The 11,016-nt window shown below is 66.9% G+C and overlaps 2 protein-coding genes across 2 annotated transcripts; one reads left to right on the forward strand and one right to left on the reverse strand.

Annotated features, from left to right (window-relative positions):
- Positions 1-20: 20 nt before the first annotated feature.
- Positions 21-2,022, forward strand: LOC107209799 (sulfotransferase 2B1). The gene is made up of 6 exons (XM_015639864.2): positions 21-267; positions 624-832; positions 981-1,107; positions 1,178-1,272; positions 1,346-1,526; positions 1,604-2,022. Exons 1-6 carry the CDS (start codon positions 36-38, stop codon positions 1,717-1,719), a joined length of 960 nt encoding a protein of 319 aa, XP_015495350.2. The 5' UTR covers positions 21-35; the 3' UTR covers positions 1,720-2,022.
- A 2,100-nt stretch (positions 2,023-4,122) lies between these two features.
- Positions 4,123-11,016, reverse strand: CPNE7 (copine 7). Its single transcript, XM_033517312.1, has 16 exons — positions 10,899-11,016; positions 9,843-10,236; positions 7,749-7,931; positions 7,606-7,680; positions 7,158-7,232; positions 6,997-7,080; positions 6,821-6,910; positions 6,586-6,684; positions 6,154-6,240; positions 6,014-6,073; positions 5,797-5,930; positions 5,634-5,688; positions 5,421-5,472; positions 5,221-5,354; positions 4,872-5,108; positions 4,123-4,667 (listed from the first exon to the last, which is right to left on the reverse strand). The coding sequence occupies exons 2-16, from the start codon at positions 10,047-10,049 to the stop codon at positions 4,539-4,541; spliced, it is 1,701 nt and encodes a 566-aa protein (XP_033373203.1). The 5' UTR covers positions 10,050-10,236; positions 10,899-11,016; the 3' UTR covers positions 4,123-4,538.

Here is an 11,016-nt window from a genome sequence, read left to right on the forward strand (position 1 = left end):
CCCAGCGCGGCCGGATTCCCGGCTCCTGGGCAGGAATGTGCCGGGGGGTTCCGGACCCCGCCCGCCGGGGCCGCTTCCTCTTTCGGCGCTATTTAAGCGGTTCCCGGCGCGTCCCGCCCGGCCGGGCCATGGAGCGCATGGAGGTGACCGAGACCTTTGCGGGCATCGCCCTGCCCGGCCACCTCCACACCCAGGAGTCCCTCGGCTTCGCCGCCGCCTTCACCTTCCGCCCCACCGACGTGCTCATCGCCACCTACCCCAAATCGGGTGAGGGGATGGGGGGACACGGGGACAACGAGGGGACGCGGCGGGGACAGGGCTGGGACCCCGGCCTGGAGCGGGGGCGGCTCTTCCAGAGCTGCCGGCGGGGCTGGGAGGTGGCCGGGCTCGGCGACACCCGCGCCAGGTCCCCGCGGCCACTCAGGGCAGCTCCTGTCCCTGAGCTCCTGTCCTGCTGCCGGACTGTCCCCAGCCCTGCGCTGGTGTCCCTGGGGGCTCGGGGAGGGGGGACACGGCCCCGCCAGCCCAGCCGCCGCTGCAGGAGCGGGGACGGGACGGGACAGGCTGAGCCGTGCCTTGCGGTGTCATTCCATGGTGCCACACCCTGACATCCCCCTCTGCAGGCACCACCTGGATGCAGGAGATTCTGACGCTGCTCTTCAGCCTTGGAGATGCCCGCCCAGCCAAGACCATTCCCAACTGGGAGCGGGCGCCCTGGCTGGAGCAGATCTACTGCCGGGAGGCTCTGCGGGACACCGGGACCCGCCGGCTCCTCACCACCCACCTGCCCGCCCACGTCCTGGCCCCCGCCCTGCAGCGCAGCAAGGCCAAGGTGCGAGGGGTCCCCGGCGGTCTGGGGGGTCCCTGCAGGGACATCCCACACCCACCGGGCTTTCCACAGCCGGGGAAACGCTGGGGGCTTTCTGAGCGGGGCAGAGAGGAATCCCTCCAGCTGTGGGGGTGACACTGTGTCCCCCCAGGTGATCTACGTGGCCAGGAACCCCAAAGACGTCGCTGTCTCCTTCTACCACTTCCACCACCTGGCCAAGTTCCTGCCCGACCCCAGCTCCTTCGATGCCTTCCTGAAGCAGTTCCTCGAGGGCACAGGTAGGGACCGGGGGAGTCTGTGGGGGGGACTCAGCCTCAGGGCCCCCCGTTACCCCCCGCCTCCCCCCAGTGCACTACGGCTCCTGGTTTGACCACGTCAAGGGCTGGCTGGGCCAGCGGCACCTCCTGGACATCCTGTACGTCACCTACGAGGAGCTGCACCAGGTGAGCCCTGCTGGGTCCCCGTCCCTGTCCCCGTCCCCGCTGGTGCCCGGTGCTGACCGTGCTCCTGGCCCAGGACCTGCGTGGCACGGCACAGCGCCTCAGCGGCTTCCTGGGCTGCCCGCTGGCACCGGCCACGCTGGCAGCCCTGCAGCAGCACTGCAGCTTCTCTGCCATGAGGGACAACGCCATGGCCAACTACTCCCTCATCCCCATCGAGATCATGGACCACAGCCAGGGCCGCTTCATGCGCAAAGGTGGGGGGGAATTGGGCTGGGGGACGCAGGGGGCGCGGCTGCAGGGACCCTCACTCCCTGTCCCCTCTGTCCCACAGGGGTGGTGGGGGACTGGCGCAGCCACTTCTCCCCCGAGCAAAATGCTCTCTTCAACCGGCGCTACCAGGAGGAGATGGGGGACGTGGAGCTGCCCTCGCAGTGGCCCATGGCCTGAAGGACCCGGGCTCTGGGGGGACGCTGAGCCCTCACCTGCTGAGAACCGCATGGAGACCCTGCAGGGACCCCCTCAGGTGCCCCATAAAACACCCCCTGTGTCACCCCGGCACCAGGGGGTCCCACGGGGCTGGGGCGCTGGTGGGGGGCCGTGGCACCATCCCACCTCTCTGGGGACAGGGAGCTTTTCTGGCCATGCATTGTGGCCATCCCCGTGGCCTCGCTCCCCCCGGCCAGGGCCGTGACCCCCCCTTTCCGCCCATCCCGCCCTGTGGAAATAAATATTTATTGCTGTTCCCAGGCAGGCAAATGTTCCCAAGGGTGTGAGGCGGGAAGCAGCGCAGGCAGCTGGAAGAGCTGCTGTTATCAGGAACACATTGGGGTGGAGACACACCCCGGGGACCTTATTATCATCGGCTGGGGGCAGTGACCGGGGGGAGGGGACTGCACGGCCTGGGGTCACAGCAGGGAGACAGCAGAGCTCCTGGCACGGAGCTGGCTCCTTCGGCAGGGCCCAGGGCCCTCCACCCCTGGAGTTTCCCTCCCAGCAGATCCCCTTCCAGTGCCCCCTGCCTCAACTACCCTGGTTGGATGCTCCCCTCTCCCCACCTGGGGTGTTTGCTCCACACCCCCAGCACCCTGGGGTGTCCCGGCAGGCAGCCCCCCGAGCCCCCCGGCACACAGAGGCTCAGTCAATAAATACCTGCCTTCCTTACCCTGCCCTGCAGGGTGAGCAGGGTGGGGGCTTGGCCCTGGCACCAGCAGGACCCCTGGCTAGGGCTAGGGCTGGCTGAGAGGGGAGGTGGTGACACCCTCCTTGAGGAGGCACAGTGGGACAGTGGCACTGGTGTCCTGCCCTCCTGCCCTCTCTGCTAGCCTTGTCAACCCTGCCACCTCTGCCAGCCCCTCCTGCGGGTGGGGACAGCCCAGCGAGCTGTCTCTGGGCACCCCCAGCCCCGTGGTGTCCCTCTGCACCCACCCTGCGGCACCCATCCGTCCCCAGGACTGGGGTGCCAGGGCAGCTCCTGCCCCCACCAGGAGCGGCCCCTGCTGCAGCCTCGCAGGCGCCAGGTTTGGGTTTCCACGGCAACATCCATGATCCCGCCTGAAGGGAGATGAATCAAGAACTATAAATAGGTGCTGAAGGGGGTGCAGGTACTGCGCCCTGCCCGGGCCTTGTGCTGCCAGCGGTGCCCGAGGGCCAGCAGAGCCGGCCCGGTGAGTGACACCCAGGTGGGGACAGCCTGGCACCTGTACCTGTGCCAAGGACATGGCAGATTCCTGGAGCCCCGCTCAGTGGCACCCACATGGCAGCTCTCAGGTGGCCCCTACCCCATGAGGCTGTGCCAGGCCCCAGTCTCAGTCCCTGTGGTGGCCTTGGGCACACCCTGCCCCTGGGGATGTCACCTTGCCAGGAGCATCTGCTGGCACCGTGCTGGCAGCATCAGCACACAGCATGTGGCACAGTGCCCGGCACATGGCACAGCACGATGCACGGCACATGGCACAGCACACCGAACATGGCACATGGCACAGCACACAGAACATGGCACATGGCACAGCACACAGAACATGGCACAGGGCACAGCACACAGAACATGGCACAGGGCACAGCACATGGCACAGGGCACAGCACATGGCACAGGGCATGTGGCACATGGCACAGCACACAGAACATGGCACAGGGCACACGGCACAGCACATGGCACAGGGCATGTGGCACAGGGCACAGCACACAGAACATGGCACAGGGCATGTGGCACAGGGCATATGGCACATAGCACACAGCACATGGCACACAGCACAGGGCACACAGAACATGGCACATGGCACACTGCACATGGCACAGGGGACACAGAACATGGCACATGGCACACAGCACATGGCACAGGGCATGTGGCACATGGCACATAGCACACAGCACATGGCACACAGTGCATGGCACATAGCACAGGGCACACAGAACATGGCACAGGGCACAGGGCACACAGCACATAGAACACGGCACATGGCATACAGCACATGGCACACTGCACATGGCACACGGCACATGGCACACGGCACATGGCACACGGCACATGGCACACAGCACGTGGCAGTGGCTGTGTGCTGGGCAGCAGGGCCCGCTCCGTTGCCGCCTCTCTCTGCTCCGTGCCCTGGATTCGGGGCCGCAGCACAGCGGGGCGAGCTCTGGCACATCAAAGCCGCGGCTGCTCCGGCGCTCCCGGCACGCTGCCGGCCACGGGCACCCGTAATGTGGGGGCTGGGGCTGCCCTCGGCTCTTGTCGCCAGGTGTGGCAGCATGGTGTCACCGAGAGGGGACACAGCCGCGTCCAGGACCTGCCACGCTCTTTACCCACCCTACTGATCCCCGGAGGGTGGGGGTCAGCACCCAGAGACAGCAGGATGGGCACAGGGGTGGTGCTTTATTGTGGGGATCATGCAGCCTCCAAATATCACAGGGACAGAGAAGCGGGGACCGAGGGGACTGAGGGGACCGAGGGGACTGAGGGGACCGAGGGGACAGCAGGGGTGGGTCTGGGCCACAGGGGACAGAGCTCCAGGAGTGAGCAGTGCTGGGGGTGTCCTGCACTGGGGAGCTGGGACTTTCCCCACGTCCCAGCCGGGGGGGCTGTGGCAGGGCAGGGCCTGGCGGGGACCCCGACTGTCCCCACGCCACACCAGGACAGTGGGGGGGTCTCACTGGGGCACGCTGAGACTGGGGTCGGGTGCCCTTCACTGGGACAACCCGGGGCTGGGGGACACTGGGGGTCTCTCACTGGGGGAGCCGAGGCTGGGGTTGGGCTTGGGGGTCCCTCACTAGGGAAAGATGGGCTCGGGGCTGGGGGGCCGGGGGCAGCGCGGGGGGAAGGCCTTGTAGCTGTAGTACTCCACCACCTGCTTGGGCACCTCGGCCAGCACGCACTTCGCCAGGGCCGTGGGTGACGCCTGGGGACACCGGGGACACCGGGGTGAGCTGCGATGTGGGGAGGGGACAGGAGGGGACGAGAGGGGAGGAGATGGATGGGAGAGGGAAAGAAGGGACAGGACAAGTCTGGGGTGGGACAGGAGGGGATGGGAAGGCACGGGAGAGGACGGGAGGGGAGGGAAGGGCTGGGAATGGAAGGCAGGAGCTCTCGCTGCCCCACTCACGTTCTTGAACTCGCGGAACGGGACGAACTGGACGATGTCGCGCAGGACGGGCTCGCCCTTGGGGGAGCGCAGGACGCCGTCGTCCCCGTCCAGGATCTGCATGTCCGTGAAGTCGGCGTTGCCCACGCCGACGATGATGATGGACATGGGCAGGTAGGAGGCGCGGACGATGGCCTCCCGCGTGTCCGCCATGTCCGTCACCACGCCGTCCGTCAGGATCAGCAGGATGAAGTATTGCTGGGGGGACAGGGATGCTCGGGGGGCTGCCTGACCCCGCTGCCAGAGCAGCCACGAGTGTCACGAGTGTGCGAGGCCTCAGCCCCGCCCTGGTGGGGACAGCGGCACCCACCGACGCCTCCTTGGTCCGCTCCTCGTCGGCCGCCACGCGAGCCACCTTGGAGATGATGGGAGCCACGTTGGTGGGGCCGTAGAGCTGGATTTTGGGCAGGCAGCTCTGGTAGGACTCCACGACACCCTGGATTCCTGTGGGTGTACAAGGGGTGAGGGACATCCCAGCCATGGATCCCACCCCTCTGGAGCTGGACTCACCCTCACACTCATCATTGTCGGGGTTGAAGTTGATGGCGAAGTCGTGGGAGACCTGGAGGGAGGGAGGGGAGGGAGGGGAAGGGGCAGCCGGTGCACCCCCTACCACAGCCCCCAGCATCTGCCAAACCCCACCTGTGCCACAGCTGAGGGCACCCAGAGGGACGAGCTCATCCCTGGGGTGCCACAGGGCCCTGGCAGCCTGAGACCCCTCACCTCGTACTTGGGGGGGATCCTGGCACCAAAGCCCAGAGCCGAGAATTTCTTATCGCTGCAAGGGAAGGGGTGTGCCACCACTGAGTGCCTGTCACCAGCAGCTCTGACCCCAAGGGGGATGTCACCGATGTGTGTGGCCCTGGGGACCCCCAGAGCCACCGACCTGTCATAGTCCTGGCAGATCTCACCCACAGCCACCAGCGCCTTGAGGTACTCATTGGGCTGGTAGGGGTTGATGTAGTGCAGGGAGCAGCTGTTCCGGGGGTCCCCGTTGGAGGCCGTGAAGTCGATGGCCACCTGGTGGGGGGCAGTGGGGGCCACCAGGGTGAGCGGGGCCACTGGTGTGTCCCTGCTGGCTGGGAGGGGAGGCCGCTGCTCACCGTGAAATGGATCTGGCAGCCGCCCATGATGTAATCCAGGAAGGAGTAAACCCTGTGGATCTTCCAGAGGGAGCCGTGTCAGGCAGCCCTGCCCCACGCCAGCCCGCGGAGCCTCGGCACAGCCCGGCACAGGCGCTCACCTTCAGGTCCAGCAGCACCACCACCCCCGAATTCTTGTAGTTGCGCTTTTTGATCTTGTACTTGGGGTTCATGCAGTCCCACTGTACCTGTGGCACCGGCACCTGCGCTGCCTGCGGCCCCCGCCCGGGCCACGGCCTGGCCTGGCACCCCCGGCCCCGGGACACGGTGGCCCAATAACCCTGCACCCCACAGCCCCAGGGTGCAGCTGCCTTCCCCCACTCCCAACCACCCCCCAGGCTCCAGCCACCCCATCCATCCATGACTGATTCCCCAGAAGACCCCAAACCCACCATCCCTTCCCCAAACAGGAGAGCAGCGAGAAGAAAACGACACCAAACCCAGAGGAGGAGCTGGAAGGTGGCTGCTAGGACAAGCTCTGCTGGCAGCACACAGGGTGACCCCCAGGCCATCCCCGTGTCCCCATGTCCCACCTTGTTCTCCCCCATCGCCTTCTGCATCTCCTCGAAGGTGGTGAAGAACTCCCCGATGAAGTCGTGCTTGCCCCGCGAGTCGTAGTCCCACACCACGCACTGCGACAGGCACGGCTCAGCCCCGGCTCCAGGGGCTCCTCAGCCTCGTTCCCAGCGCTGTGGGGTCCCCAGATGGGGAAGCTGGGGTACAGATGCCCCCAGGCCAGGAATGGGGGTCCCCACCATTCTTCCTCACCCTCAGCTTCCTCTTCTCCTCACAGCTGCAGAGCGAGTTGAGGGAGACTTTGAAGGGCTCCCAGATGGGGCTCAGGTTGTTCTTCACCACCTGCAGGACGGGGGGGCTCAGTGGGGCCGGGGAGCCCTCAGGGAGGCCGTGGGGCAGCCGAGGGCCCGGTGCTGCGGTGGTCTCACCTCGGTGCGGTACACCAGCTGCTCGCTGCGGTCATCGTCGATGCGGTAGATCTCCAGGAAGGGATCTGACTTGCTGAAGAGGTCCTGGGGGAGGAGGATGAGAGAGAGCGCTGCCCACCCCGCCTGCTCTGCCCTGTTTCCCCCCCAGGCACCCGGCTCACCTTGTCATCCAGTTTCTTGGCTCGGAAGGCGAGCTCCACGTAGCCGTTGTTCCCCGAGATCTCCTCCGAGATGATCTGAGAGGCGGCCGTGGGGTGCTCAGTGCCTGGCACAGCTTTACCCCCCACCCACCACCTCCCTGTGGTGCCCTGGGAGGGGACAGGGTCCCACGTGCCTCCCTGGCACAGCAGGGACCTTCAGGATGGTCAGTAGATGCCATCGGGGACCCTGAGCCCACCCTCAGGGGTCTGTGCCACCCTACTGATCCAGTCCAGTGCCACCCGGAGGTCCCAGTTTGATGCTGTCCCAGTACCCCAGTCCATCACACGTCCTGTCTGGTGCCATCCCAGGATTCCAGCCCCATGTCACCTGTGCACCCCATCCCGGTGCCACCCCAGTGCCCGTGCCCAGTGTCCCCCACCCCACTGTCACCCCCAGCACCGTGCTCACCGTGATCGTGGACTTGCCCGCAAACTTCCCGTACTTGAGGAACAGCGGCTTCGTCACCCGTTTCTGCGCCACGATCTGCGAGAGCCCGGGGTTGGGGAGGGGGCACCGTCACAGGGTCCCCGGGCGGGGGTCCCCAGGCTCACCTGCCCCACGGTGCACTCCATGCCCCCCAGGAAGTCGTCATCGTGCGTGCCCACGCCGGCCTGGCCGTGGCTGTCGTACACCTCGAACCGCAGCTTCTGCACCTCCTCAAAGTAGTAATCGACCGTGAAGATCTTGGCGAACACGGGGTTCAGGTTGCTCTTGATCACCTCGCTGCGATCCACCTGCGTGGGATTGGCACAGGGCCTTGGGGTGCCAGAGCTCACACAGGGATTGGGGAGACAGGGATGCGGGATGGGGCTGTTGTGATGGGACCTGCCAGGCTGAGGGATACAGGGATGAGGAATGGGAGAATGAAGGATGAAGGGATAGGGAATGCAGGGAAGGCCCAGCTGTGCCCGAGTGAACAGCATTTGGAAGAGCCCCATGTGCCCCCCACAGCCTCCAGCCATGCCAGCCCTGGCTCTGGGGCGCTGCTCCCATGGGCTCCTTGTGGTCATCCAAGGAGACTCTGCTTTGCCACAGCTCTGCTGGACAGGAGCAGTGGGTTGGTGCCAGGACAAGCTGCTGTGTCTGTCCTGGGGTGGCCACGCCTGGGGGTCACCAGCCCCACCCTGGTGGCCCCAGTGGGCAGCGGGCGCTCAGCATCTCCCGGCCGCGCTGGCAGCGGGTGCTGAGCAGTTCCGGAGCCTCCCCCGCACCCATCCCTCCAGTGTTGACTCAAGGGGACACATCCTGGCCAGGGCACCCTGCCAGCCCCTGGCCCCTGCCTGCCCAGTCCAGCATCATCTGTTGGGCCCACGTTGCTGCCATCCTGCCGCAGCCACCCATGTCTGTCCTGTGTGGGCACTGCCAGCCCCTCATCCTGGGGATGTGGCTGTTGGGTGCCTCGAGCCCAGCAGGTCCTGCAGCAGGTCCAGGGCCATCTCGACTCTTAGAGCCAGATTCAGGCATTGCCTCCTCTGGGGGACACAGGCTGGCTGGGACAGGAGTCACTCCAAAAGGTGGCTCAGGAGGGACCCTCTTGTCTCTTGGAGCTGGCACAGCACAGCATGGAGCGTGGCGTGGCACAGCATGGCACAGCACACAGAGTGTGGCACTGTGGCACAGCCGGGGACAAGTGTCTGGCATGGCACAGCACACCGCGGCTGGCACGGGGCCCTTGTCCCCCCCTGGCTCCGTGCTGGCTCGAGCAGAGTCGATGACACGCCGAGGGATTTAGAGCTAAATCCGCCAACTGAGCGGCCGCGATTAGAGCCGAGCTGCTGGTACCAGCCCAGAGATCAGCGTGGGGAGGGATGGAAGGAGCTGTGCCAGCCCCAGTGCCATCCCGGTGTCTGCCAGCCCCACTGCCAGCATCAGCTCCAGTGCCAGTGTCAGCAGCAGCCCTCCAGCCCTGAGCCACCCTGGGGGTCTGAGGTGTCCCTTGTCACTGTCCCGGGGCAGTGGAGCCACTCTGGAGCCACCACGCCCCGCCCCACTCCCTGGCCCCACTGCAGCCCCAGTGGGCTGGATGTGAGGCAGTGTTAGCACCATCCCCACAGGCTGCCGGTGCCCCACAGTGCCCTGCCCACCCTGCATCACCCCCGGGCCTCCTTCTGCACCCTGCTCTGCACTGTGCACCCTGCTCTGCATCATCTCCTGCACCCCTGCTCTGCACCCTGTACCCTGCCCTGTACCCTGCTCTGAACCCTGCAGCCTGCTCTGAACCCTGCTCTGAACCCTGCAGCCTGCTCTGAACCCTGCATCCCATTCTGAACCCTGCACCCTATTCTGCACCCAGCAGCTCGTTCATAATCTCCTGCACCCTGGTGTGAACCCTGCACCTCGTTCTGAGCTCTGCAACCTGTCTTGCACTATGCACCCTGCTATGCATCACCTCCTGCACCCCGTCCAGCATCCCTGCTCTGAACCCTGCACCCCTTTCTGCACCCTGTACCCCATTGTCTCCTGTACCCTGAACTCTGCTCCCCACTGTCTCCTGCACCCTGACCCCTGCTCTGCACCCTGCACCTCGCCCCCCACCATCTCCTGCACCCCTCCCTGCAGCCCCCTCCATCCACCACCCTGTGCCCAGCCTGCTCCGGGTCCTGCCCTGCCCGGTGGGTGCCAGCCGTGCCCCCCTTCTCTCCTACCTCCATCCACTGGCCCTGGGACTGCATCAGCAGCAGGACACAGGGGTCCGACTTGTTGAGGGTGTCTCTGTCCAGGAGGTGTTTACAGCTGACCCGCAGCTCCACCTTGGAGAGCACGGCCAGCGGTGCCTGCGGGCACGGCTCGGGCACGGTGCCCATGCCGGCCGGGCGTGCCGGGGGACCGGCGGCCCCGTGTGCGAAGGGCATGGGGGGCGAGGGGGGCGAGGGGGGCGGCCGCTGCCTCGGGCGCCGTCAGGGAGCCGGGCAGGTGCCCGTCATGCCCGGGGCACGGTGCCCCGCGGTGCCAGGCACGGCCCCGGTGGCAGGACAGGGACCCCCGGGACCCTCTCCGGGGCGGGGTGACCGGTTCTGGTCCCGATGGCTCCGCGGGGCCCTGCAAGGCATCAAAGCACAGTGGGGTGAGCGGGAGCACTGCCCGAGTGCCCCCAAATCCCGGCCAGCGCCATGGGCACTGCTGGGGGGGTTCCCGCGGTCCTGCAGGGCCGTGCCCAGCTCTGTCCCAGCCCCAGCCCAGGGGCAGGTTGTGTCCCGAGGGGAAAGGGGACCTAAGTGGGGTGGGGTACCCACCCTGGGGTGCCCCGTGTGGGGCTGTGGAGTGGAAACCCCTGCGGGTGGCACCCCCAGCCCGGGCAGGGCTCTCCGGAGGGGAGTGGGGACATCAACTCCGTGTCTGTGCCACCAGGTGATGGATTCCCCCAGTGCTGGGGACGCCGTCCATCCTCCCCCCGGAGGCTAACACCGAGCCAGGCGATGCTGCCGGGTCAGCGAGGGGCTCTGCCAGTCCCGGCCCCGCTCCGGGGCTTGTCCCTCCACCTGCAGGGTGCCGGGCTGGGGCAGGGCAGAGCCCACCTGTGCCCTCTCCTGCCCGGCCAAAGTTTCCTGGGGAAGTCATGCAGCGCCCCGGCCCTCCCCGGCACGTGGTGCCCCAGCTCCGGTGGGCACCGTGCCCCTCCCCGGGATCGCGGGCACCCCTTGGCATCATCCACGGCTCGGTGGAGGGGACAGCGGCTCCCACCCTGCCCATCGCCCCCTCACCTGGGTGCTGGAGGCCAGGGCTGGGGCACGGCGGGGCAGGGGCTGCTCGGGGTGCCGGTGTGCCCGGTGTGCCGGTGTGCCCGCCGGAGCTGCTGCCGCTGCCACCTCCACACAACTG

Source organism: Parus major, chromosome 11 (genome assembly GCF_001522545.3).
Source record: "Parus major isolate Abel chromosome 11, Parus_major1.1, whole genome shotgun sequence".
Lineage (NCBI taxonomy): Eukaryota > Metazoa > Chordata > Aves > Passeriformes > Paridae > Parus > Parus major.

Coding starts and splice junctions, on each gene's coding strand:
- LOC107209799 (XM_015639864.2), top strand. CDS start 36: ATGTGCCGGGGGGTTCCGGACCCCGCCCGCCGGGGCCGCTTCCTCTTT. Junction 1,108..1,177: donor GCAGTTCCTCGAGGGCACAG/GTAGGGACCGGG, acceptor GCCTCCCCCCAG/TGCACTACGGCTCCTGGTTT. Junction 1,527..1,603: donor GGGCCGCTTCATGCGCAAAG/GTGGGGGGGAAT, acceptor TCTGTCCCACAG/GGGTGGTGGGGGACTGGCGC.
- CPNE7 (XM_033517312.1), bottom strand. CDS start 10,049: ATGCCCTTCGCACACGGGGCCGCCGGTCCCCCGGCACGCCCGGCCGGC. Junction 6,241..6,585: donor AGGCGATGGGGGAGAACAAG/GTGGGACATGGG, acceptor CCGGTGCCACAG/GTACAGTGGGACTGCATGAA. Junction 5,473..5,633: donor GGATCCCCCCCAAGTACGAG/GTGAGGGGTCTC, acceptor CCCTCCCTCCAG/GTCTCCCACGACTTCGCCAT.